Source organism: Lagopus leucura, unplaced genomic scaffold (assembly GCF_019238085.1).
Source record: "Lagopus leucura isolate 7727_CA_CO unplaced genomic scaffold, USGS_WTPT01 Super-Scaffold_100014, whole genome shotgun sequence".
Lineage (NCBI taxonomy): Eukaryota > Metazoa > Chordata > Aves > Galliformes > Phasianidae > Lagopus > Lagopus leucura.
The window spans coordinates 15,504,605-15,532,518 of NW_024962268.1; the positions used below are offsets into that span (position 1 = coordinate 15,504,605).

Below are 27,914 nucleotides of genomic sequence, written 5' to 3' on the forward strand. Positions count from 1 at the left end.
ACAAAACAAAACAAAAAAACAAACAAAAAACATAGAACCATGACATTACCACAGGAAAAAAAGGAACCTGATACCATTTTAATGGTTATCTATATTAATTAAAAAAAAAAAAAGTTGAGAAAATGAGAGAATAATAATCCTTTGTTCCCTTTCTACAGTTTTTTCCAGTGAAAGAGATATGCAGAAATTTGATTCAGAATTGTTGGGATTGAGAGGAGATAATGATATTTCCTTTCTTGGAAACGTATGCAGTGAGTGTTTTATTTTAATAGCAAGATTCATTACTCTGTAGGTCATCCTGAATAATAGCTATTACAGATTTATTTTAGTAATTATGAAATTTCCTATCATTTTTCATGTTTTTTGAAATGTTTCTAATTACAGGTCTGATGTTTATACAATCTATACTGTTTATAGAACTTAAAAACTAAAAGCCAGAGATTTCTTGTTTATTTAAGGTACTGGATCACTCAATGACAGTTTGTCAGGTGGAATGCAGCTTCTACCAGACCCTCTCTATTCACTTCCTACTGACAACACTTACATTTCTTCAATAACATCCACTGATAATGGACGTATCTTTCTGGCTGGAAAGGACGGCTGCTTATATGAAGTAGCTTACCAGGTGATTAAGCTTTATTTTTTATTTTTTAATGGTTAAGCTTTATTTTTTATTTTGTAATGGTTGTAGGTTAGACTCTTAGACTCTTAAGAATTCTGAAACATGTCAAGTCTACCGTCTTTTTTCTTTTATTGTTGCATTACATGGTTTAATTGAACAGCAGCTCTGAGTTCTTATATGAAAAATAGCAGTACAGCTTTGGTCAACTTAAAATAGTTGAGGTAATGATAATCTGCACCCCTTTCACATAAAATTTTTGTTTTTGTAATCAGTGCTTTCAATTAAGAAATAGGTATTGAAATTAGTGGCATGTATTTAGATTTTTACTTGTTTTCACACTTGCAATTTTGCTGCCTTCTTAGGATAGCTTTTAGTTTGTTTTTTCCTTTGTCCTGAGTTTTCTTTCAACACCTTTTTTGAATTGCAGGCTGAGGCAGGCTGGTTTAGTCAGCGATGTAGGAAAATCAATCATTCAAAGAGCACATTGTCTTTCCTTATTCCTTCGTTGCTACAGTTTACGTTCTCAGAAGATGGTAGGTACTGATGTAAAGATTTCCTCAACTGTTAAATATAAATTTGAAATGGTTATCGTTCTTTTGCTTAATTTTATTCTAGATTTGTATTCATTATGTGAAACTGACTTAAATCCTGTAAGAGTCCTCCAGGACTCTTATTTTTATTAACTTGCATTTAATTATTTTTTGGTTATTCTGTAGCATTTATTCTGTTAAACTTGTTTTCACCAAATCAGTTGTTGATTTGTTACTTCTCCCTTTTCTTTCCCTACTGTCAAGATCCTGTAGTTCAAATTGCCATTGACAACTCTCGAAATATCTTATACACCCGGTCAGAAAAAGGAGTCCTGCAAGTATGTTACTTACTCTAATAGCTACGTGATATGTTATAAATGTGTACATAATTTTTTTTTAAGTTTTCTTCAGTACTTGGAAATTCTCTGTATTTGTGACAGAGCATTTCATTTTTCTCTAACAAAGAGTTTGCTCAAGACCTAAAATACTTTATTCTGAGGAAAAGCAGCCTTTTGATCTTTCTCACAGATATATTGAAACATGATAATTGGATAAAGATGGCATTCTAGTTACTGCATAATACATGAAGCTGTAAGAGTAAATTCAACTTTAGATCAACTACACTGTACTGTTAACTTGCAGGTTTATGATTTGGGCCAAGATGGTCAAGGAATGGCACGAGTTACTTCTCTTTCACAAAACGCTATTGTTTCTGCTGCTGGAAGCATTGCCAGGTATATATGTAGTAGGTATACTATAAAGAGATTTTCTGTAAGACCAAAAGTTTCACAGTGTATTTTTTGAAGGATGTTTGTTTTCCTTGTTTCTTTGGATTGACAGACTACAAGGCTTTTTTGGTTTTGTTTTCCAGAACAATTGATCGTTCTGTATTTAAGCCTATTGTTCAAATAGCGGTGATTGAAAATTCTGAATCCATAGACTGTCAACTACTTGCAATCACACATGCAGGTAAGAAGGAAATGCTAGTTACTCCTCTTTTTAACTGATAAATGTCATCCACACAGTTAAACAAAATTGATGTTTTCCTTTTCATGGAACATTTCATTCTGGTATATCAAGTTATGTTAACAAGTTGTTTTGATATTTGATGCAAGTATAATCTGGTCATACAAATCATTATCCACTGTTTATATCCAAGATAGCCAGCAGAAAGTGGTGTGACAGAAGTAATTCATGAAATCAGTGGTGGACCTTGAGTTAAAAACCTTGATGAACCTGTATTTTAACAAGAAGCATGGTAGTAGCTACAGAATTTCATGTATGTCTGAACTTTGCATGTACTTTGTCTAAAGTGGTGTTGCTGCTAATAATGATTAGAGTTACATCAGACTGCCTAGAGTTGACTTTCCTTTCTTTTGGTTTAGGTGTCCGACTGTACTTCAGTACTTCACAATTTAAGCATCCAGCAGCTCGTCCCTCCATGTTAACTTTGGTACATGTCCGTTTGCCTCCTGGATTTTCAGCATCTTCTAATGTAGAGAAGCCATCGAAGGTTCACAGAGCTCTTTATTGCAAAGGTACAGTAGACACATGTCAGAAGAGTAGTAAGTTTTTTTTTTAATTTTTTGTTTTCTGTGACTGTCACTATTGCACTCTTTTATATCAGGAAGGAAGGGGAGGACATGTTTCTGTGTTGTTGACCCTTTCAATCATGCATATTGATTTAATCCCCGAAGTAATCTTCAGTTTTTTTCACCTAAATTCTCTTCAAACATCTCATGAAGTGTTTTCTACCTACTTGAGGCTCATTTCTGTTTGAACCTTTCAGGGTAAATGATAAGATGCTGTTGATGGTGAACAGCTAATCCTATGACAAGAAAGTCAAGAGTTAATATCTGCTGTTTAAATTGATTGATTTTTGTCACATAAAGAATTAATAAATTTAATGCATGTTTATTGCTTCTAGCACAACCATAATATCCCTGTTCTTTATAGGGGTCTTGCTGATGGCTGCTTCAGAAAACGAGGATAATGACATCCTGTGGTGTATCAATCATGATTCTTTTCCTTTTCAAAAGCCAATGATGGAAACACAGGTAGTAAAGTGAACTTTCAAGTAATTTCGATGGACTGTAGATACATTTTTTTTTTTTTCCTTTCTCTTAACTTGAATAGTATCTACTTAATCTATAAAAAATGGGTAGTTCACAGAAAAGCTTATATGAAGTGTTTGGAAATGCTTATAAAGCTACCAATTAATACGCTTTAAATTCAAAGCATATTAAGGAAAAGTTGCATAGATTCTTTTATTGGTGAACAGAAAGTGATATCTTAGCAGAAATTCCAGGTTCAGCCATACTTTTATCATTCTTGCAAACTACGTATGAAAAGTGATTGCTTTCACTTCTGAGATTTAAAACCATTGTATTGGAAAATATCTTATTTGTGTCATATTTTTGCCTATAGCAGACAGTGCATCATGCACAAGCACAGGAGGACGTGATCTCCCATTGAAAGTAGTGTTTGTTGAAAAGGATGAAGTTTGACAAGAAAGAATATTTGAAATATAGGTGTAGGAGACTTCAGGTTTCTTTGTCAGATATGCCATGTTTTCATCAAATGCAATCTATTCGTTATTTCATTCTTTCTCTCTTTTTTTTTTTTCCTTTTTTTGTCCCTAGTTGTTACATATGTGGATTTGTATGGAGTTAGTTTGCTTGTGCACCAACTCGTAGATAACATTACATGTGTTTCAGCATTGAAGCAAGACTGTAGTCATCTACTGCTTTTGGCCTTCAAAAGTAGTATAATCTTAGTACCAGTTGTAGAATTTGAGTGAATGGAAAAGCTGTAACTTTAAAAGTGAGGTTTTATCTTATTTTCTGTTTTAATAATAGCTGTAGAGAAGCTTCATTGTTACACCTCCTTTCTCTGTGAGAACTGATAGGTTAATTTCTCTGTTTTTCCAGGGGTTTTGAAAGTGGCAGACATTAGGTTTCCCAAGGAAAACTACAATATATTATTGAACAGCAGTTGTTTCACATTAGCATGTAGTTTTCTTACTTAAGTAATACTCTGCGTGTTGCTTTATATTTAAATACAGAATGCCATCCCTAGCACAAGAAAAGCACTGTATAGCTGCAAGTTTGATGTTAATCTTCTATCAGACAATAGAATAGCATGCTCCTTTTCTTTGAGATTTCATGTGTCAAGACTAGCTTTTCACCTATGCAGTAAATGCTTTGGCAGGGGGGTTGGACTCGATGATCTCTGGAGGTCCCTTCCAACCCCTACAATTCTGTGATTCTGTGAAAAGGTAAAATATCTCAATGGAGATATTTATTAAGTATTAAGATGCTATAATTATGAAATAAACAAGAGAGTTAGGCAAAGCAGATTAGGATAACAGAAAGAGAATAGATAGAAAGCTTAGCCATGTCCTGGGCTCACTTAGAAAACCCCAGTAGAGCAGATCTCCAGAAGAGATCCTTCCCCACTAGTAGGCAGCTCTTAAATGGGTCCATGAGAGGTGCAGCCAGGCTCCACCCCTTCCGGCAGCACAGGTGAATTGCCTTCAGCTGTGCTCCTCTGGCTGACTCATGGCTCGCCTCAGTGATCAATCGGAGGTTCAGGCTGTGACTCAGCAGTTCCCGTACAAGATACAAAATCCAAATCTGCTATCAGAATTTGAATTACGATTTTCTGTTGTTCAGATGACCACCCGTGTTGATGGGCATTCCTGGGCTCTTTCTGCTGTTGATGAATTTAAAGTTCAGAAGATTGTGACACCACTAAATAAAGACATTATTCCAATAACGGATTCCCCTATCATTGTGCAACAACACATGCTGCCACCAAAGAAATTTGTTCTGCTTTCAGCTCAGGTGAGTATGAGTTTTCTTAATATAGGAGGTCAAATAATTAATATAAAGCTGAAAGGCTGATCCCAACCTGTGTTGGTTCAGTTTGTATGAGATTTTAGAATTGTATTCTGAAGGTACAGTGGAAAAAGGGAATACTGCTGAAACTCTCAGTATCTGTTTTAAACTGACTCAAAACTATTGGGCCTTCTTCTCTTGCACAATGCATTAATCATTTTGTTGGCTTCAGGAATTAATTTTTTCTGCCTTTTCTAGACTTCCCAGAGAATGTGAATGGAAACTGGGCTTTAAGCACTAGTCACGTTACCTGTTGATCCTGTAGTGTAGTGAAGGAAAACTTGGAGAGCAACAAAGATGATAAGCATTGTGGTGAGGTAGAGAGGTATTACCACTAGCAACTTTATTCCAACTTTGTATTATTTTGGGTTATTTTTAGGGGAGCTTTATGTTTCATAAACTCAGACCTGTTGACCAGCTGCGGCATCTTCTTGTTAGTAATACAGGTGGGGATGGAGAAGATATTGAAAGATTTTTCAAGTTGCATCAGGTAAGAATTTTGACTTGGAAAACAGAAGATAATACTACGTAGTCTCAGAAGATAATATGTGTTCTGTTGTTGATATTACTACCAACTTCTAGTAAACATTAATACCAACTTCTAGTAAACGTTAAATTTATTGACTCAAGTATTACCTTTTCTTTCTGTGTTGTCTTCATAAAACAAGGTTGTATAGTAAGAAATATTTTCCCATTTTCTGATATGTAAAGACAGAGGTGTAGATTGTTTTCCCTAATATTCTTGTGTTTCTTGTTTGTTGAACTGTTGAATGCACTTCTTAGTTTAGGAAAGGAGTTAATTAAGACGAGAGGAGAGAGAATTTTCTTTTAAAAAAAAAAAAAAAAGCAAGAAAGAAAACAATTGAATCCTTACCACTATACAGAAATTTTGCATTTTGAAGGCCAGTATAGGCATAGCATTTATCTACTTCTTGTTTTGAATAAATAGCAAACATGGGAAGGGAGGGATAGCTTCCTAAATGGAAGGTTACAGTTCTGAGTTGACTGTTCCTGATTAGTATCTGTAGTGTATGTCTATTTGTGCTTTGATATAGGATGTTCTAAGTGATATGTTAAAATACCTTTCAGATATACCAGCCATTATTTTTTTGCTTGTATAGATAGCTTTTATTTCAAACAATCTTAATTTACATGGCTGTAGAAATTTCACAAATCTTTGTCAGAATTAGGAGGTAGATGAGATTATTTCCTACCAGTAAATGTACTGAGCTGCAGAAGGCATACGTACAACGTTACAGAAGCTTAATTTGCTAAAGTGAGATGCCTCACTGACTGATAATTTCTGTTACTGGAAAGAGCTGATTTCTTTGACTTCTAGATAAAATGATGCAAGAAGTATTTACTGCTTATTTATTGATCATCAAAACTTCACATTTCTTATCAACTTGATGTAAGCTCCCACTCTAAATGCATAATGTACCGTAGGAGGATCAGGCTTGTGCCACTTGCCTAATTTTGGCCTGTTCTAATGCTGCATGTGATAGAGAAGTATCTGCCTGGGCTACTCGAGCGTTCTTCAGGTAAGTTTCAGTTGGTTTGAATGTTCCAAGTATTATGCTCAGGACCACTGTGGCCACTAAATGTACAGTTTCTTTAACCTGCCGAGTAAGCACTGTTTTTAAATGAGCACAGACTGTTAAGGGTTGGTGAAATATGTGTTGGCACTAATTAGATCTCGCTAGTCAAGCAAGACTTCTTGTTATTTGCCCTCCTGAATGTTTTAATGGGATGTGGTCCATGTGTAGAGAAAGTTATTCTAAAAGTATTTTGATCTGCTTTAAATTCACTTATCTATATTTGATGGTTTTTCAGTTCATTGAAGCAGACTGTATAGAGAGAGATAATATCTTTAATCAGAGCAATTCGATTGGAAAAAGAGCAGACAAATTTTGGACCACCAAGCCGTTATTTGGATTGGTAATAGAAAATAAATTGTTTAAGACTAAATACAACACAAACACTAATGTTCATTTTAGTAGGTAACCTGAAAGGTAACGTACTTGTTGACTACAGGATTGATAGAAAATCAAGCAGTTTGTAATTTTGTAATGGAGAAAAGTATGGTGAAGTATTGTCATACAACATCTCTTACATATCTTGGCGCTTACTATGCAGTGCACCTAAAAGTACATATTTCTAGGCTGTTCTTTTGAATAACCTTTTGAACTGCTTTGTCTCCTTGAGGATTAACTTACAGTTAATGGTTTTGTGCTGAATATTCTCCCACTAGCGTTCAAGTATTTTCATCCTTTGTGTGTTTTGATAATATATATGCCTTCATTCTTGTGTAGCTGTGTTTTCTTTTGTGAGTACAAAATCAGGAAAAACATCTGATCAGGTTGCTTGCAAGATGTTGCAAGTTTATTGAAGATTACAAGTATATTGCAAGTATACTGAAGATTACATCTACAAGTACATTGTATCCTGAGAAATGTATGAAGGATCCAAGAATTAGGACTGTGCTGTTGTAGTTACTTCTTCTGGCTTTGTGTTGTCAGGTAGATACTTCAATTGCAAAGTTTCTAGTGCCGAAGGAAGGCTAGCACTGTTAAATGAAGATTCACTTTAATTTAAGGAGGTATCATTAGTTAGCAGAGGGATGATCCAGCTGTTTCAAGGCCATACAATACTCAAGTAATGCTTAATTGAAGTGAGATGAATAGAAATGACTTGTGGACTGTAGAAGAATGAGCTTGAATCACCTCAGCTGTTTCCTTTCTATTTCTACATACAAGCAAAACCTTAAAAAGATAGCAAAGCAGAAATAACTTAATTGTCCATTAACTATGAAGTTATGTACACTAATGCTTTTCATATAATGTGCGTTCAGTTAATTTTATTTTCATGTGTCAAAATGAGTATAACTGTTTAGAGTTATGCTGGTATTTTGTAGTTTGTTTTAAAAGAACCACTAACTTGCAGCTAGTTCTCCAATATATGAAAATTAAACAGGCTATGTATAAAAGTGAGAGAAAACTTCTTTTGTGCACATGAATTTTAGGTATGGTGGAGAGGCACAAATGAGATTTCCATCAGCAATTCCTCCTCCAAGCAATGTTGGACCTATTTTGTGTTCTCCCATTCCTTCTGGTGAGTAGCAAGCATTCTGTGATCTTAGGTAGGTCTTATTTTTTCCTTTAAATATGTTATGTTTTGTCTTCTTACATGTTCCTGTGTTGAAGATCAGTTGTTTATTTCATAGCAGAGTATCTTCTTACATTATGAAACAGTTTCTCCACTTTCAGAATTCTTATTAGTAAGAATACTGCCTATTTATCATGCATCAGTGATGTCACTTCCTAAGCCTGATGGTGTGGAATAGTAGCAGTGTAAGCAGGAGCAGGAGTTTAAAAGGACAGCAAGTGTGGAAAGAACAGGTGCTAGGAGCAGATGGAGAGGGAAGGAAGGTGTCAGAGAAATGCTGGAAAGTTCTTTGTTTGCTGAAGTTTACTCTTTCAAGAAATAAATCTATTCTTCCTAAGTCTGAATATTCACTGTTCTGTTGGTTTAAAAAAAAAAAAAAAAGTTTTTAATTTTTTGCAATCAGGAAACATATTGTCAAAGTGCATTTTTATTTTACTTAGGTGATTGGTTCATGGGGGATATGATACGGTTCTTCTGCTACTGCTTACTCTGTTTGTTCCAAGGGTAGAGAATTGTCATGTGAAATAAAGATTCTGCCAATGACTCATGGAGCCGGTCAAAGCAGTGCTGATAGAATGTTTTTGAAACATCTAGAAACTGTGTATGTGAAACTGCCTTGGAATAATTCTCAGTTCTTCGAGACCCCTTGTGTTCTTACTGTTGAAAGTCCAGTCATTCAGTTGCATGCGTCTGTTCTGCCAGCTGTGCCTTGTTTGGTGCAAAGGAGAATGTGTTTTCAAAATGAAACGGGATTTGTTAGTGAAGAACTTTGTGCTGTAGTGTGTTGCAAAGCTGAGAGAATTGTAGTGAACAAGACAAGAAGGACTGATTCTTCCATGCCAGCTTTTCAAGGTGCCAGATTTCATATCCTTTCCTTGTTTTATCATCACATGCTGATGAAGCATGGATATACTTATAGCTGATGACATTTTTTCATCATATTCTATGACACTTAGGTACTAATTTGCAGAAGACTTGAGTATGCTTAGTTGAATCTGAGACCTCTTAGACTCACTTAGGGAAAAACAATCTTAAACTGAACATCCCAAGTAATACTGCTGCCGGTGTGTTCAACTACCATATGTAAGAATTAAGAGTAATAAAAACAGTGTCTTCCCAGATGTGTGCTTCAAAAGTAAAATTGATGTTCATTGGAAAGGTCTAAGTGACACAAAGTGAATGCTTTCAGAGTGGGTGCCTGTATCAGGAATAGGGGCAGTCAGAAGATGAAAAACAAGAAAAAGCCTGTGAGCAGTATTAATATTCAGGAAACAGACTGTGTGCACAAATGCTTTGTGAATGCTGAAAACAAAAATGCTTATAAACAGCTATTGAAAGACTTGTATCTATTTGGCTCATATAAGGAGTGCTGGTTTCAGCATAAATTAGTGCTGTTCTGTATGTAGTTAAATAAAAGCTGTTGGAATGGATTTGCAGAAGGTGAAAGTCTGTGTTTACTATTATGTTTTGACAACTTAACATAGTGTTTTTTTGGGTTGTGTTTTGTTGTTTGTTTTTGTTTTTTTTTTTTTCTTCAAAAAAACTTAGATTTCTCTTTTGTTTTTCCTTTTTAGTTTCCCCATTTACTGTTGATAGTCCATATCCTAGTCCTAGCTTATTGACAACACCTGGGGCAGGTAACCATTGCTTTTCCTTTGCTGAAGGAAATGAGAATTTTTTTCAACTTCACTTCTGTTATTGTACACAGAATAATCAGTAACCTTTGCATACCTTTATCCTAGGTTTACAGTCTACTAGTGTGTCAACTCCCATATTCCCTCCTGGGAATTCTGTATCTCACCCTGGTACATCCATTAGCAGTGGTATGATGGGTCCAGAGATTGTATTTTCTGGAAGACACAATGGCATCTGCATATACTTTGCTCGGATTATAGGGTAAGGTGTTCATGTGAAATAATCACTCAATTCACTTAATTTTCCCATCCCCTAATGCTTGTAAGTGATTAAATCAATTCATTCTTAATAGGATGTAAGAATGAGATTATTAAAGTACATTTCTCTTCCGTATTTTAAGCACCTGTTGATGCAATAGACTCTCTTTACAGTTGTACTGATAGTTCTACATTCAGTGAATGGATAGGATGGGAAAGTTTTTTGGATATTGAGTGCGATATGCATAGCTCTGGAAATTTCTGTTTTAGTTTTCAACCTTATGAACTTTTTGAAGAAGGTTGTATTACTTTAATAATGCGTTGTGTGTTAGTGAACACCCCCAGCAAGAGTAGAATTCTTCATATGTTGGTTCATATCTCTCTCTATGGTTGTCTGCCTATATATTTCCAGAGAATAGTATTAGCCCATATATAAATTATTTGAGAGCATCAAACCTTATCTGATTAAATATTTAAAACTTTTGTTGATTGTCTATACCTGTGCTGTGCATAAATATGCAATTCTAACATTTCTTTTGAACGCTAACTTTTTATCTAGATTTTTAAGTTAGACTTTGAAGTAAAAGGTAATGGTATTTTTTTAAGACATATTTAGCAAGTATGCAAGCTTGTGGTGCTTGTAGTTTTTAATCCAATTCTCTTTTGTATTGCAGAAATATCTGGGATGGCAGTATAGTAGTGGAGAAAATTTTCAAAAGTGGCAATCGAGAAGTTGTTGCAGTATGTAAAAGATAATGTTGTATTTTTAAAAGATTATTGTGGTGTATCTCTCCAGCCCTTTATATTTGTGTTCCCAAATTATAAACAGATAAGTTAAAAATGATAGCTGTCATTTTGATGTGTTTTGTTTTGGTTTTTTTTTTAAATTGTACTTGAGTGTTCAACTGTGGAGTAATTGTAGGCTTTATTAAAAATCTTTGTAAGTTACTATTTTGAGTGTTGCCTCTTACCAATTGACAGTGGCCAGTTCCTTTTCTATTCAGTGAATTTCTTTCTTTCATTTCTGCATATCCTATGCAGTCAAAGCCTAAGAATAAAATGCTTTGGCTGGTTAGGAAAAACACTGCAGTTACATAAGAACATAGAACAGTCTTCCAACACCTTCATCATTAACATCTTTACATTTCACTTTTCCTTCATAATCTAAGCATCAAGCTGTTTTCTGACTTTGGATGTTAATAGTCTTGCACTGAGTAATTTCAGCAATACACAATTAATTGCTTCATAAACTTCTCCAGTTTTGAGGCAACTGAGAGACTCAGGAAGACCACAGCAATTACAGTCTGTGTGTTAGTGCTGCTCAATCATTCCAGTTCAGATTGGAAAATAATAAAACATGGCTGATTTGATTATCAGATACAATATTAGACACCACTTTCTTTGAATTTCTTCGGAGACTATTCTTTCTTCATATGTCAGCCCTTCCCTTTGAGTCTGTTATAGACAATGGCATTGTAGTGATAATGTTATTAGTGTGCTATTTATTTGTTGGACAGTCTTTCCTCTGTCTTTCTAGTGGCTTTAGTTTGAAAATGTAGACTTCTGAAAAAAGGTTTGGAAAGTCTAAACCCTTCTGTAAAGAAATTTGCTTTCTATTGCAGATAGAAAGCAGTGTTCCATCCCTTGTGCTGGAACGTGTGCTACAAGAACTCAAAGGTTTACAAGAATTTCTAGATAGAAATTCTCAGTTTGCTACAGTTGGAGCCCTCGGAAACCCAAGGTATTGTTCACTGCGTTAAATTCACTAGTGATGTTCAGCGTCCAGCTCTTGAAAAATTATCCCTTGCATTTCCGTTCATTGCATTTGGATGCTAACAACAAGATGTTAGGTTTCATCTTTAAAATATTCTGTATTTCTAGTAACATTACATTTCATAACATAACATTTCCTTTTATTTTGGAATTGCAGTTTCAGTACACCTGCTAATCTGCAACAGAGGCTCCTGGGTTTCATGAGGCCTGATGGTGGAAGTTCTCAGCAAGTGCAACAAGAACTCCAGCGAAAGTATCATGGTATGCAATTACTTTTGAATGGAAGATATTATAGAGTAGTGCATCTGCATCTTCAAGTACTTCTACTTGGAACACCTTGCTTTTTCTTTCATACAATATCATATTGTTCCATCAGAACCAGTGCTCCAAAATGAAAGGACAGTCTAAACTAACAATGGCAAGAAGCTGCTCTCTTCACTTCTGGTGTTGCCTTTCATTTTACTGAAATACTGGAAGTTTTACAATTGCAATTTGTGAAAGCAGTTGATAAAAGTCATCTCTGTATTAAGAGAATCCAGATTTCTGTGCAGAAATATCTAGTGGTTCTGAGCCACTGCAGAAGAGAAACTGTATATCTCAGTTTAATAAGCTAAAGTATAAGTGGCTGAACACAAAAGCACTTCTTTTATACAGTGAAGTCACAATTCTGTAAAGACACATCCTCCTTCTCCTATTTTGTACGTTCAAATCATCATACATTCAAATAGAAAACTAGATGTTTCTTTTTACACTCCCTTGTCTTTTTTTTATTCTAATGTTCTCCATGTATCATCTCTTCATTTCAGTACTTAGTTCTGGCATGCCCATTATATTTTCACTTTTTAACCAATTCATTTGTGAGAGTGCTGATAAAATAAGCACTGTGATGCAGGTTCCCAAAGTTCCAATCACTGAAACCTCCTCAAAACTTTGTTTAGTGGAATCAGTCCTGTCACATGACAATGTAGTTTTTGCTCAGTACTTGTAGACATGTATGCAAACTTAAACATGGATGTGGTCCATGTGAGTATGATTCTGGTTTTTTAGTTTTGCTGGCTTTTGTTTTGCACTGCTCACTTCAAACACTGTAAATGTACTGTTTAAAAAAAAAAAAAGGCAGCAAACAGGATTTTTAGACACTTAATCATTTATTTTGATTTTTACACATTCCAAAGTTGATATGTAATTTTGGATAGCTTGATGTAGTATAATTATTTCTGCTTTATGTCTGAAATGTAAGCGCTCACAAGAAAAGACGTGAAGTGTTGCAGTTGTCCAGTCAAGTAACAAGTATGCCCACTATATTCAACTATAATACATCTTAGCAAATTCAAACATTTCTTGTTCTTCGCGTAGCAGTTTCTTTGAAACCTTTTCTTTAAAGACAGTGTACAGTGTTGACTGATGATTTAACTATAGTTGTTCTAGAAGTGAACACAAGCAATTAAACAGGAAGAAAATGTGTGTTCATATCCAATACATATAAAATTACACTTGTGAAAAACCAAGTTAAAACTTGAGACTGATTTTGGAAATCCACTCACATGAAACCGTACTTTTATCAGAAAAAAAACATTCCTGCATTGATAATTTGAAATAAATGTTTACAGATAGTATTTTTAGGAGGGAAATTTTTTCAAGGCACTTTCCTCCAAAGAAATGGAGAGCCATAATCAAGAACAGAGATGAAAAACTTGGAAATGTAAGGAGACATGTAAGAAGACGTATTCTAAAACCTCAAAAAATCAACATACTGACTCAAAGTATGAACAGCACAGTTACTTACTGACAGTCTCTTTGCTTTTTCAGCTGAGGCACAGTTAACCGAGAAGACTTCACTTCAAGGCATCCAGCAGCTGGTTCGCAAAACCTGTCAGGCATTGGCTTTGTGGAAGTTGCTTTGTGAGCACCAATTCAGTGTTGTTGTAGGTGAGCTTCAGAAGGTACGACCAGAATCATCTGATTTTAATTTGTTCATATTTAATAAGAAATTAATATTTAAATTAAATTTAAATTGAATTTCTTGCTGCTGCTTAGGTATTTCCAAAAGTGCATTGCTTTAACTTGTTAAGAGGCAGATTATGAATTTTAAATTGAATATAGATCTTCATTCAGTTTGCTACTGTTTATTTTTAGGAGACAACCATTCAGTTCTGATCTCATCACCCAATTGTAGCCAATTGGAATTTTTTCCAATTGGAAGCATCGCTAGCAGTAGATTCAGTTTTACTTTTGTTGAGAGTTAACAATTACTCTTTCATAAATTATAATATTGCTCTAAATTTATAGTTTTAAAAAGTTTTCTCTTTGAACACATTGTGGAAGATGTGCAGTGAAAGAAATAGGCTAATGTTCTCTAACCAAGAGGAATTAACTCTTTGCATTACTGTTAGTAGACTTTGGAGAGACTAGTGGAGATTAGTGTAGAGCAGTAGTGTTGTAGAGGCTTCATATTGCACTTCTACCTAAGCAGAGGTCTAGAATCTATCACAGAACAGCTGAAGGAGGAAGAAACCACTGGAAATACCTGCCTTCTCCTGCTCTGAGCAGGGTCTACTTTAGACCAGGTTGTCCAGGATCATGTCTAGTCAGATTTTGGATATCTACAAGGATGGAAATTCTGCAACTTCTCTGGGCAACCTGTTCCAGTGTTAAACCATCCTTGAAAAAAAAAAAAGGAAAAAATAGTTTTAATTTCTAGTGTTTTGACATTTGGCATTGCATCTTGCTGAGCACCACTGACAAAAGTCTAGTTCTGTGTCCTTGACACCCTCCCACCAATTGTTTGTAAATATTAGTAAGATCACCCACTACCCAACCTAACACTTCTGTCCTGGCTGAACAAACCCAGTTTTTCTCAGTCTCTCCTTGTATAGCAGTTGGACAAATTAGTACAATGGGAAAGGCATTACAACAAAGGTGTGATGATGGAAGGACTGACACGATAGAAAGGTGCTATAACAGAAGAGAAAAAAATTATAGATCATAGAATCACAAGGTTGGAAATGACCTATAAGATCATCTAGTCCAACCATCCTCCCATTACCATTGCTACCACAAACTAAACCATATCTTGTAGTTCCTCATCCAGGCACCTCTTGAACACTGCCAGGGACAGTGATCCCACCACCTCCCTGGGCAGCCATTCCAGTGCCTGGCCACTCTCTGAGAGAAAAAATTTTTCCTCATGTCCAACCTAAACTTCCTCTGGTACAACTTGTGGCCATTTTCTCAGGTCCTGTTTGTTGCCTGGGAGAAGAGGCCAAGTCCTGCTTCACTACAACCTCCCTTCAGGAAGTTGTAGAGTGCAGTAAGGTCTCCCTAAGGTCTCCCCTGAGCCTCCTCTTCTCTAGACTGAACAATCCCAGCTCTCTCAGCTGCTCCTCATAAGACTTGTGCTCCAGACCCCTCACCAGTTTTGTTGCCCTTCTCTGGACACGTTCCAGGGTCTCGATGTCTTTCCTGTAGTGAAGGGCCCAAAACTGAACACAATACTCAAGGTGTGGCCTCACCAGTGCTGAGTAGAGGGGGATGATCACCTCCCTGCTCCTGCTGGCCACACTATTTCTAATGCAGGCCAGGATGCCATTGGGCCTCTTGGCCATCTGGGCACACTGTGGGCTCATGTTCAGCCGAGCATCAACCAGCGTCCCCAGGTCCATTTCCTCTATGCAGTCCTCCAGCCACACCGCCCCAAGCCTGTAGCGTCGCCTGGGGTTGTTGTGGCCGAAGTGCAGGACCCGGCATTTGGCCTTGTTGAACCTCATCCCATTCACCTCAGCCCAGTGGTCCAGCTTATCTAGATCCCTCTGAAGGACCTCCCTACCCTCAGGCAGATCGACACCACCTCCCAGCTTGGTGTCATCTGCAAACTTATTGAGGGTGCAGATTACTCACCCATATCAGAAGATTCTAGGTTCACAGAGGAAAGCTTCACCAAGGAGGGGTCTCTAGAAAGAGATCCTTCCCCTGTGTCAGTCAGCACTTAAATGAGCTCTAGAGAGGCACAGCCAGTCTTCACCCCTTCTGTCACACAGCTGAATTGCCTTCACCTGTGCCCCCAGTGTTGATCAGGTCCTTTCCCCAAGAGCTCAATCAGTGGTTCGACTGAACAGTTCCCATACACTGTTTGCAAGAAAGGCAACTTACAGAATATTGGTTCTTCTGGTGTGCTATTGTTGAATTTCCATCTAGTTCTTAATGAAATTAATTATTTTAATATTAGGCATTCTGTCCTAGCAAGTCATAGAAGAATTGGTTACTTCAAGTTGTGTTCTTTATCACTAAAAAGAACAATTTTTGAACTTTATGAATGCACAAATGTTGAAGCTGTTCTTACTGCTGTCTTTGGGAGGTAGCACAATTTCTAGCACAGGCAGCTTTTCTCTTACCTTGGACAAGGAACTAGTTGCTTGACAAATAAAATCTTTTCCACTGTCTGCAGTAGTTTTAGAGTTTTTGTAATGGTATTTTAGTGTTTTAAGTGATCATCAGTAGACACTAGTGGCAGCTAGCTAGCTCTACTTAAGCAAATATTCCTAATAATTTTTACAAAATGAATAAACTGTAACTTAGTATGAAAAGTCGTAGTCTAGATTTTATACTGTTTCAAAAAATTCCATCTCATGCTGCATCATCACATTCATTTGTGAATATACTCAGATATTTCTGTTATTAAAAACTGATATTCTTGTTTTATAGTGTTCTTATAGTGCCCTGTGAAGTAGGAGAACAGTTAATAACTTTCTTACAAAGAACTGAAGTAGATATGGCACATTGTGTAGACTAGAGGAAGTCATACAAAGTTCTCACTGTCCTTTCTCATCCAATAATCTAGTGTTTTCATTGATAGAGCTTTCTCTAGCTCTCCACCTTGCTATATATGCTTTCTTTAAGATAATGTAATGCGCTTCACTCACTATGTTTACTTAAGTGGAAACTGTTTACTTTGCTGTAACATTTTTGCATTCCAAACAACATGAAAGTATTGGTCGAATAATGAAATGCTGTCTGTCTACAGGAACTTCAAGAACATCTAAAGATGACTGCTTTCAAAGACTTGGTAATTAGAGACAAAGAGTTGACTGGAGCACTCATTGCTTCTCTTATAAACTGTTACATCAGAGATAATGCTGCTGTTGATGGCATAAGCGCCCATTTGCAAGACATCTGTCCCCTTCTCTATAGTACTGATGATGCTGTCTGTTCCAAGGTAAGCCCACTTAGAGATTTTGCAGCGCCAAAACACATTATTAGAGTGTATTAGAGCACAAGTGCATCTTCAGCAAGTTTACCAGTGACTCTTAGCTGGGTGGGATGGTTGATACACTGGAGGTAAGGGATTCCATCCAGACACGAGCCTGTGCGAACCTCAGCAAGGCCATGTGCAAGGTCCTGCACCTGGGTTAAGGAAAGCCCAAGTACAGATATGGGCTGGGCAGTGAGTGGATAGAGAATAGACCTGTGGAGAAGATTTTGGGAGGATACTGGTGGATGGATGCCTTGACAGGAGCTGGTAACACACAGTTGCAGCCTGGAAAGCCAGTTGCATCCTGGGACACATTAAAAAAGGTATGGCTAGCAAGTCGATGGAAGTGTTCCTGCATCTCATGAGTCCTCAGAACACACTACTCCCAGGAGTAGAGCAGCAGGAGGGAGATTTTAGAGCAGCCTTCCAGTACTTAAAGAGGGTCTTCAAGAAAGATGTCTAGAGACTTTATTATAGCAACAGGACTAGGTATAATGATCTTAAGCTACAAAAGGATAGATTTAGATTAGACATTATGGAGAAATTCTTACCCTCTCATGGCAGAGGGGCTGGAACTAGATGATCTCTTAAGATCCCTTCCAGGCCTAACCGTTCCACGGTCCTGTGATTCAGATCAGATAACTCGGGCATCTTGTGAATACCTTGCACTCAAGTGACTTCAACAGCATAAGAACTAATGTCTTGTTGATCAGTGCTGAAATTTATGTGAATTCTGGTTTGAAGTTCTTGCAGTTATTTGTAGTCTTCATAGGGTCTCTAGCTCCAATGTGATGCATACGTCTTTGTGATGTTTGTAATATATATCTTATTCCAGCCTTTCCTCGCATAGTCTTTTACCTAGTTCTGTGCAATTTGTAAAAGGATTATTATCTTGAAGAACTCCTATTTGAAGCTCTTCCAACTAAATTCAGCAAAAGTATCTGTTGAGAGGAGAACAGAGGGGAAATGATTAAATCTTGTCTTCACAAGTATCCAGACTAGAAACTCCTTGTCTCTAATGCAGTTGCACAGTCCTTATGCTGGAAACCTGCTACTATGTACTGACAAGAGGAAGTGTTTTTGAGAGTTTTGTGTGTTTTTTATTGTTTCAGCTTTGAGTCTTGTCATAGTAGCTCACTAATTCAGTTACGTGAATAGTCTCCATTTTCCCTCATTGGTGTGTAGGCAAATGAATTGCTTCAGCGGTCTCGGCAGGCTCAAAACAAACTGGAAAAAGAGAAAATGCTAAGAGAGTCCCTGAAAGAATACCAAAAGATCAGCAATCAAGTAGACCTTGCTAATGTTTGTGCGCAATATAGGCAAGGTGAGAGGCAATCACTGATCTTTTTCTGCTAACCAGTTTCTGCTGTATCATTTTACACCATCTTCTTTTTGTTTGTTGTTTTTTTTTAACTTCTAAATAATCCTACAATGATGTTTTCAGATTACTTCCTGGTAACTTTCATAATTAGTATCTCTTAACCTGTTATTTTTAAAGCTATTCTAGGTTTTACCTGCAAATGGAAAAGGAAAGCTTCTGTTCCTTTATTGTACAACTGTTCCTCTATGTACAGTGTATTTCCTGTTTTAAGTATGGTGTGTGAAGTAGTAATTTCTGATGCAGAATTTTATAATGTGATAGTAGTATAGAGAATCTGATTGAGTAGAATGCAGTAACTGCCAGCATAAAGAAAGCATTTCTCACCACTTACTTCACAGTGCAACTTGCTTTTGTTCCATACATGTGGTAATAATGTTTTTAGCAAAATTTTTTGACTGCAAGTAAGCAGAGGGTAAAGTATGGTATTTTTGCAGATGAAGTTTAAAACCAAACATACTGTTTGAAAGATGGCTCTGAATCCTGTTTTGTCTAGCAGAAGTTAGTGCAGTATTTAAATGCAGATATCACTCTTTTAACAGTCAAGATTTCAGGTTCTGCTCTATAAATACATAACTTCAGGCTTGCATGTAATCCCACAGATTAGATGTGGGCATAAACGTTTCTAAGATACAGATCAGAGTGAATATCTCTAATCATTCATGTTCAGAGATATTTTACGATGAAAAGGGGTAGTATTTGACATCACTTATTTGTCATAGATTTAACACAGTAATTTCTGGGGTGTTTTTTGTTTAATTTTATTTTAATTTATAGTGCGTTTCTATGAGGGAGTAGTTGAGCTGTCTCTTACTGCTGCTGAGAAGAAAGATCCCCAAGGTCTTGGCCTTCACTTCTATAAAAATGGAGAACCAGAGGAGGATGCTGTTGGACTCCAAGCTTTTCAAGAGAGGCAAGTTTTCAGGATACCTTCTTAGCATTTTTGTAGAGGCCTTGATTTCAATTGACTAGAAATTAGTCCCTTTGGTGAAGGCATTGAGGGTAATGACAAGCTAGCATTTTAGAATCATATACACAATATAGATAGTTTTGCCCAACATACTTTCCTAGATTATCATTAATATGGCAACAGCTTAGTTTGAAACAGGATAAACTGATACATACAGTTCACAGAAAACACTGTGATCTGATCTTACAGAAGTATTTGTTAGGAAGATGACTTGAGACCAAATTAGATTTTGTGAAGTACCTGATAAATCTGACTTTTTATTTTAGTAATGATGTCTACAAAAGCATGCAATAATGAAATTTAGAAGGTAGTTAAAATTGTGTGGCTTTAATTCTCTTTTGCTTTATTTACAGATTAAACAGCTACAAGTGTATAACTGACACCCTTCAAGAATTAGTGAATCAAAGTAAAGCTGCTCCCCAGTCTCCCAGTGTACCCAAAAAGCCAGGTCCTCCAGTCCTGTCATCTGACCCCAACATGCTAAGCAATGAAGAAGCAGGACACCATGTAAGAAATTGAGGAGAAAAAAAAAAAGTAACATGATTGTAAATGTGTACTTGCTAAGCAATGAAGAGGCAGGACACCATGTAAGAAATAGGGAAAAAAAAAAAAAAAAAAGTAGCATGATTTTAAATGTTTAACCGTTTATTATCTATTAAGAAAAAAAAACATTTGGGATATTTTTGTAAAATAGGTAAAAGTCAAGATTTATCATGTACTAGCTTATTTTAGAGTGTTAAGAAAAATAATGATATGTAAGTAACATGAAACTAAATGTTGTCATTTACGTATTCAGTATTTGATGTAACATAATGTCTCCAGGAATAATAGATTTTGTCTTTATTTTTTCCTTAGTTTGAACAAATGCTAAAGCTAGCTCAGCGTTCCACAGATGAGCTCTTTAGTATTGCGCTTTACAACTGGTTGATACAAGTTGACTTGGCTGACAAACTGCTACAGGTGAGCTATACTCAGGGAACAATTTGCGGGATGGTGCCACTGAATAGACAAGTTCATTGTAATAATCCAGATGCTTTAAAAGAGAGAGCAAGAAGATAACTGTTGTCTTTATAACCTTTTCAGGTGACTGCCCCCTTCTTGGAACCTTACCTTGTTAGGATGACCAAGATTGACCAAAACAAAGTCCGTTATATGGATTTACTGTGGAGATACTTTGAAAAGAACAGAAATTTTAGTAACGCAGCCAGAGTCTTGGCTAAATTAGCTGACCTACATAGGTATGGTTCATGTGGGATTTATTTAATATAGTGATGTAGTTGAAAAAATAAAATAAAAAAAAAATAAAGCCAAGGTCAATGCCTTTTTTTATTCATTTGCTGTTTCAAAAAAATCTGAATTAGCTTTTGACCCACGTCTTTTTTGCAAAAAACTTTTAATTTATGTGTCATACATACAATGTGTTTCCTGTTTTAAGTATGATGTGTGAAGAAGTAGTTTCTGATGCAGAATTTTATAATGCAGCAGTGTAAGTATAGAGCAGCTGATGGAGTAGAACACAGTAACTGCCAGCATGAAGAAAGTGTTAAATGGTTCCAGTAAAATTTTTTGCATGACTCAGTAAGATCAAGAATGAGTGCTAGCTAACTTACAGGGTCTAGTTAGAGTATAATTAACTCTGATAATTTTATTAGGAACTCATTTTGCATTATAATATTTGCTTTGCAGCACAGAAATTTCTCTTCAGCAGCGTCTTGAATACATTGCACGTGCTATCTTGAGTGCCAAAAGTTCCACTGCCATATCTTCTATAGCTGCAGATGGGGAATTCTTACATGAACTAGAAGAGAAAATGGATGTAAGACAATTTATTTTAGCTACACTTTCTTTGTATTATTGCATTTGATCTCACTAGCACATGACATTTATTTTTTTACCAAATCTGCCAAAACTGTTTTCCGTACTTTGCTCCCAATGTGATTAAATTAAGCAGTTTATAATCTGGGGTAACACAGTAGCACATCTATATTTAAATAAGGTAAAGTTAATACTGAGTGATTTCTTCAGATTTGATTATTTTAATCCAATTTTGAACTTGTTTCTATGCAAGGTTGCGAGGATCCAACTTCAAATACAAGAAACATTACATCGGCAGTATTCCCATCATTCTTCAGTGCAGGATGCAATCTCCCAGCTTGATGCTGAACTGATGGATATAACAAAGGTAGTTAGAAATTTCTTTGCATTAAATGTCAGTTTGTCATATTTGGGGGCTAAGGGGGATGCTCTGCAAAGAGTGATCTAGTGCTGAGCAGAAAATGTGAGAGATAGTTAGGCATTTCTAGTCTCTCAGAATGCGTATGTTAGACTTCCTCTTTTTGATATTCCTTCTGTCTTCTGTACTTCAATTTCTTCCCTGTGTTTTTTCTTCTTTGAGCTCCAGAGTTCTTGATTTATTGGAGCATCATAGTGGAAAACAGCATTGTTAATTGTATCTTCATGGAAAAATAGGGATTATATTTAAGAAGTTAATCTACTTACACTAAATGAAAAGTTATTTTAATGTTGCATTTGACAACAGTTATTTAAAGTATGCCTTTTCTATATACCATATGTCTACCATATAAGATGTGGACAAATTGATTTTAAAAATTTTCAAGTTTTCTCTTTACTACACTTGAAATGTCAAACCTGGTCTCTTTTTTTTATTATTATTTCTTCAGCTTTATGGAGAATTTGCTGACCCTTTTAAGCTCTCAGAGTGTAAGCTTGCAATTATACATTGTGCAGGTCATTCTGATCCTATTTTAGTGCAAACTCTCTGGCAGGAGATCATTGAGAAAGGTAAGTCTTAATGGACCAAGACTGGTATAAGCTAGAATTATAGGAAAACAGTTTAATTAAAGCTTTTAAGGCTGATTAAGCATTGGTACTGGTTCATCTCTTCTGGAATTCTTTAACATATTTGATAGATATAATCCATTAAAGTTTATACCTTTGGTTTGAATGCATGAAGTGTATAGGTTGAACGTATTGAATTAGTGGCTTGAATTACCAATTCCAGATATTAAATGTTGTTCCATGTTAACATTTTCTAAGTTCCCCTTATGTATGGAATTCAGCATAACTGACATTTTATCTGAAGGTTTCAGTAGTAGGAAATTCCAATTAAAATGAGAAGTGGCAAAAAATGGTAAGAACTAAAGAATTTTAAGGGGATTTTATAACACTGACAGCAGTGGTAGCAGTGTTTTTTTCATTTATGTGTAGAGGAGCAGAGTGCTGGGCATTATTTGGCAAGCCTGGCTACTCACATGTGATAATCTGTCTCCATCTGTGTCACAAGTGCATAATTTGCTCTTCCCCCTCCCCCCCTTTTTTTTCTTGGATTCTGTACCAAGGTTTCCAGTGAGCAAACAACGCTGGCAGTGATTTGAGAAAAAAGCTGTGTAGTTTTGGGTTTTGTTTTATTTATTTATTTATTTATTTATTTAAGTAGAATTGTATGGAACTTCAAAGAAACATAGAAATATTTGAAAATACATGCATTCATGCTTTCAGTTAAGCATGTTGACATTGCTTTGACATATGTAGGATAGTATTTTTGCAGTGCTGAAATAAATTTAAGTATCTCTGTATGGTTATCCATAATGTGGAACTTCTTATTTTTCTAAACATCTCATTAATTATATTTTTTTCTTTCAGAGTTGAGTGACAGTGTGTCTCTGAGCCCTGCTGACAGAATGCAAGCACTTAGTCTAAAGATGGCATTGCTTGGAAAGATATATGCTGGCACACCTCGTTACTTTCCTTTAGGCAAGTGGTTTAGCCTGCATAGCATATAAATATACATATTACATGAACGGGTCTCACATTTTTCTGGCCACTTTAAAAAGGCTGTAACGTAAGAAATTTCACCTTTTTTTTTTTTTTTAATCTTATAAACGGAAAGAATGCCGATAATTTTATTCCTGCTTGTAATACTTAAATGACATATTTTGTTGTGAAATTTTTCCTTTATCTGGTGAAGCAATGCGTTATTTCAACCAGTAGTAGTAACGGAGCTGATCTTCATGGTAGTTAGGTGGCACCTTTCCTTTTTATCCAAGAAATTAGAAACAAAAGCATTGTTCTTAAAACAAGTTCATTGTTATAGTAACTTTGATGAGGGACTGAGAAGACAAGAAGTAGAAATTGTTGCCTCTAATCTTGTAAATACTGTATTATTGTGTTTGCAAAACCATTATGAGTTTTACAGTTGTAGTTTTTCCTAAATTTAAGCAGACTTTGCAGGTTTTTATGATGAATTGGAAGTAAATGAAGCTTATGGGGCAGCAACAGATCTCTGAATCTTTTGGAGGTTCTTCCTGCTTTTGAGATGCTGAGACACTCTGACAATGTGATGATGTTATATAAAAATCAGGAAACTGTCTTACTACAATTTTTTTTACAGTATCAAATTATTATTACTGATGCTTAAACATGATAAAGATGTGGTTTTGCATATAGAGCTAACTGTGCTAGCAAATGAAATGGTAATGTGTTTTGTGCTGAAGCAAAGGTTGATGAACTTCTCGTAATAACATAGTTTGGTATCAATTACAATAAAGAGTTCAGTCTGAGTAATTCCTCTCATGCACTGCTGATAGCTTAAAACCATCTTTGGAGCTAGTTAGGAATTACATATCCTTTTCCTTGTACAGATTGGAGGAAACTTGTATATGCTTCACAGGTGAAAGGTGCCAACAAGGATGCAAAAGACAGAAAATCAGACATGGAGCAGCTAACTTTTGAATGACCTTTTTTGTTAGACTGCCATTAACAGTTGGAATCTAAGTATCCCATTTTATTTTTCCTCCAGATTTTTTGGTGCAGTTTCTAGAGCAGCAAGTCTGTGCTTTGAACTGGGATGTAGGTTTTGTAACGTACACCATGCAAGAAATTGGCGTGCCATTGCCAAGGCTGCTTGAAGTTTATGACCAGTTGTTTAAAGCACGGGTAAGGAAAATAGCCACACACATGAAAAGTTCAGCTACTGTCAAAGTCTAACCGGCAGAAAACATAAAATAGTATTAAGTGTGATTATACCAAAATATCAGCTTCACAGCTTTTGTTACCTGTTTTTCACTCAAAGACTTCTAGTGCTGCTTTTCTTCTGTTGATTTTATACACTTCAGCTCTGAAGTATAAGAAAAATTGTTTAGATTTTGTCAATTTTTTACTTCACCTAAATCTGATTTAGAATTAAGTAGGATTAGAATTGTTATGCTGCAGAAGGAATGCCAAATTTTGAATGTATTAATTTCATTTCTTTCCTACTTATGACTAAAATTTGCTGTGTCATCAGTATAGTCAGTGCAATAGGCATAATTAACAAAGACTTGTATTTTTAAATTTTGCTTTCTAAAACGAGCTTTCTGAATTAAAACATTGAATGGTTTCTTTTCATGTGAGTCCCTTAATGTAAGGAATGCAAAACTTTCTAAAATCTCTTAACTTTACAGAATCCTAGATAATGGAAAACTGAGTTAAATTTCTGGAAGTTTTTAGTATTAAAACTTCAAAACAGTCCTCAAAATACAGATTTAATGTCGGTTAAGATAGAAGTCCTGCTTACCTTTGATTTTTGTTACAGTGAATGAATATCAAAGCTAACCATTTGTATGCATCTGTTGATCTGTTTTGTTTGTTTTTTTTTCATTAATATTAATCTTAATAATTTGCAATCTCTTTTAGGATCCCTACTGGAATAGAATGAAAAAGCCCTTGCATCTTTTGGAGTGTATTCATGTGTTATTGTCAGGATATGTACAAGATCCAAGCAGAGTACTCATGAGGTAAAAAGAGCAGTTATATCCTAATGAAGTATACAGTAAAATATATAAATATCCTAAAGCAGGGCACTTCTGCTATTTCCAAAGCTTTTCTTCTGGGTGAATTTTTAGTGTTTGTTTTCAGGTAGTAATTTCCAAGACTCCTAATTTTTTATCAGCTAGTGAGAACTTGTAGGGTCTTCCCTATAAAACTGACTCAATAAAAATTATTTTCTCAGTGGCAGATTCAGGAGAGACAGTAATATTTTGTAAAATTTTTGGCAATGTACTTTAAGAAGCACTACAGACAAATTGGAGGGAATCTGGAAATAGTGTGGAAGAGCAAAAAATAGGTCCTTTTTTTTTTTTTTAATGAAACTGTGTAATGTTTCTTGAAGAAAGACGGAAAGCAACCAGGTTTTGTATCCTGGAGAAGACTAAATATGGGTATGAATCTTCCCAAGTTGTTTTTAAAAGGCTGGTGATTAACCATTCTCCAAGACTAAAATTTAGCTTTCAATTTGGTATTGGAAAAAAGTGCTAACTAAAAGAATAGTTAATGTCATTCAATAAATTTCCTGTAGTCTGTAGAATCTCTAGTGTTTACAGTTTTTGTGAATGGACTGTAAAAAATTGTAATCCTGCCTCAGAAAAAAAGAGCAGAATTAGATAATGTCATTCTAACTCTTCTTAAGATCAATTTTTGTAATTGTGTTGAAAAATACACATGCAAATACTCTGTTCAAATACCTAGTTTATCTGCCTTCCTTTCTTCTCCTTGTACAGTAACTATTCCATCTTGTTAGAATTTGTGAGTATTATGAATATATACCAAATTTGATTCATTTATTGTCCCATTATAGCTGGTTTACAAGCACTAGGCTTACAAAACCATTTCTTATAAGAGCTAAATAATTAAAAGTAGCTGAAATGCCCTACTGAAACATTATTCCATTAAAATGTTAAGCTTACCTTCTACTTTGGAAGAATTCTCATATCCAGAAACTATTCTCCCGAGTTTTATGTTTTCTTCACAGGCGGCGATTCACGAACGTTTGCTTGGATGCTGTTAGCTGCTACCTGGTTGAACTTCAGTCTATGAGCCCAACACTAACAGTGCAGACTACCATTGGGAATTTTAAATCGCTGCAGGCTAAGTTAGAGCGGCTTCACTGATTGACCAGTACAGTGAAAATCGCACAGATTAAACGTACTGTGAAATGAAATTTCAGGTGTCTGCACTGCATCTTTGGAAGAACAAATGCTCATTGAATTTATAAGACAGTTGCATGTCCTGCCAATTATTATGTGGCCTGCCTGTTAGTCTAAACGTACCTACAGTTTGTGGAACGCAAATGTGGAAAATAGTTTCTTTTGCTACTACCACATTTTTTAATTACAGAAGAGCTCATTTTTTATACTATTGAAATAAAGTACGTTGTATGTTTTTTCTCATGAAAACTAAAAATATTTGGAAAATATTTTCTTTATTCTTTGTTTAACGTAAGGTAATGGAGAAAAGCAAGAGTTATAACTTACTTTACATCTGTTTTATAAGTAATAGAACAAATGACAACTGAGAAAGGCAAGAATATGATAAATGTATGTGCTGGTGGAGTCAGTTTGTAAACAGTCAAGTCAGGGACTAGTGATTCAAACATAACTAGCTGGGCATTACTGGCAAGTCGTTCAATAAAAAAAAATGCTCGTTGCTTCATTATTATCACTTTCATTATCACTAAAAGTGCAGAAATTAGCAACCAAATTCACACTGCAAGTGAAAGGAAACATTTTCCCTACTCCATTTTAATAAACATGTTTTGTCTGTTTAAAAAAAAAAAAAAAAAGTAATGACTTACACCTTCAGTATGTGGACACAAGCACCAAATGATATATGTTCCTTAAAATGAGCAACATCTGTGCCTTATCTTGACTTCATGCTTCCTAACCTTTAAAATTTCACTCTACAAATAAATTTATGTTTTGTCCCTGTTTCGTTGCCATGAGTTGTAATACATATCTGCTAACATAAACTGTATACCGTGCACAATAAATTACCAGTTTATGTGGGTACTTTTTGCAAATAACTTTCTAACGCAAGTAACTTTTTATGTAAATCAGAGGTAAAGGAGAAGGAAATGTTTATGCATGCGGAGTAGATAATGTATTTTTTTTTTTTTCCAGCAGAATGAGTAATTGATATACATACCACAAGTGTTCAGAAATAGGAAAAAAAAAAGTGGTGAGTTAAGATACTCATTCACATGCAGGTTAACTATTTGTGACCTTTACTACCAGCTGTTATTGTAGCCTAGCGTTTTGTTGAAAGTATAACTGTTAAATGTCATTAAAAACTGCCTGGTCCATTCTAGTGGGTTTCTATAGACTGCACCCAGTAAAGTGTTACGTAAATTGGAATAATTCTGGGTTGTTTTTTTTTGGGGGGGGGTTTTTTTTTTTTTACTTATTATTAAACCAAAATAAAGATGAAGTCTTAACATTGGCTTTTCCAAGCCAGTGTCAGTGTTGAAGTTCATTCAAAAAGTGTTTAAACAGAGGAACTAGTTTCTCTAGAATACTTACCTTGGTCTGGCTGCAGCTTTGTTCATACCCCATAGGGGTGATGAGCCAACTCTTGCCTGACCCGTTTAACTTCTGGTGGCATA

At 35.6% G+C, this 27,914-nt stretch overlaps 1 protein-coding gene across 1 annotated transcript; it reads left to right on the top strand.

The window, feature by feature from the left end:
* Window positions 1-178: 178 nt before the first annotated feature.
* On the top strand, window positions 179-27,746 carry NUP155 (nucleoporin 155). Its single transcript, XM_042875526.1, has 31 exons — window positions 179-251; window positions 459-625; window positions 1,050-1,155; window positions 1,417-1,490; window positions 1,795-1,886; window positions 2,024-2,121; window positions 2,538-2,690; window positions 3,109-3,209; window positions 4,827-4,997; window positions 5,431-5,541; window positions 6,498-6,592; window positions 8,074-8,162; window positions 9,791-9,853; window positions 9,959-10,112; window positions 10,783-10,849; window positions 11,731-11,849; window positions 12,039-12,142; window positions 13,691-13,824; window positions 16,902-17,093; window positions 18,315-18,453; window positions 19,285-19,420; window positions 19,831-19,984; window positions 20,333-20,437; window positions 20,561-20,715; window positions 21,164-21,293; window positions 21,546-21,659; window positions 22,159-22,279; window positions 23,141-23,251; window positions 24,297-24,433; window positions 25,172-25,272; window positions 26,286-27,746. Exons 1-31 carry the CDS (start codon window positions 179-181, stop codon window positions 26,422-26,424), a joined length of 3,705 nt encoding a protein of 1,234 aa, XP_042731460.1. The 3' UTR covers window positions 26,425-27,746.
* Window positions 27,747-27,914: the final 168 nt, after the last annotated feature.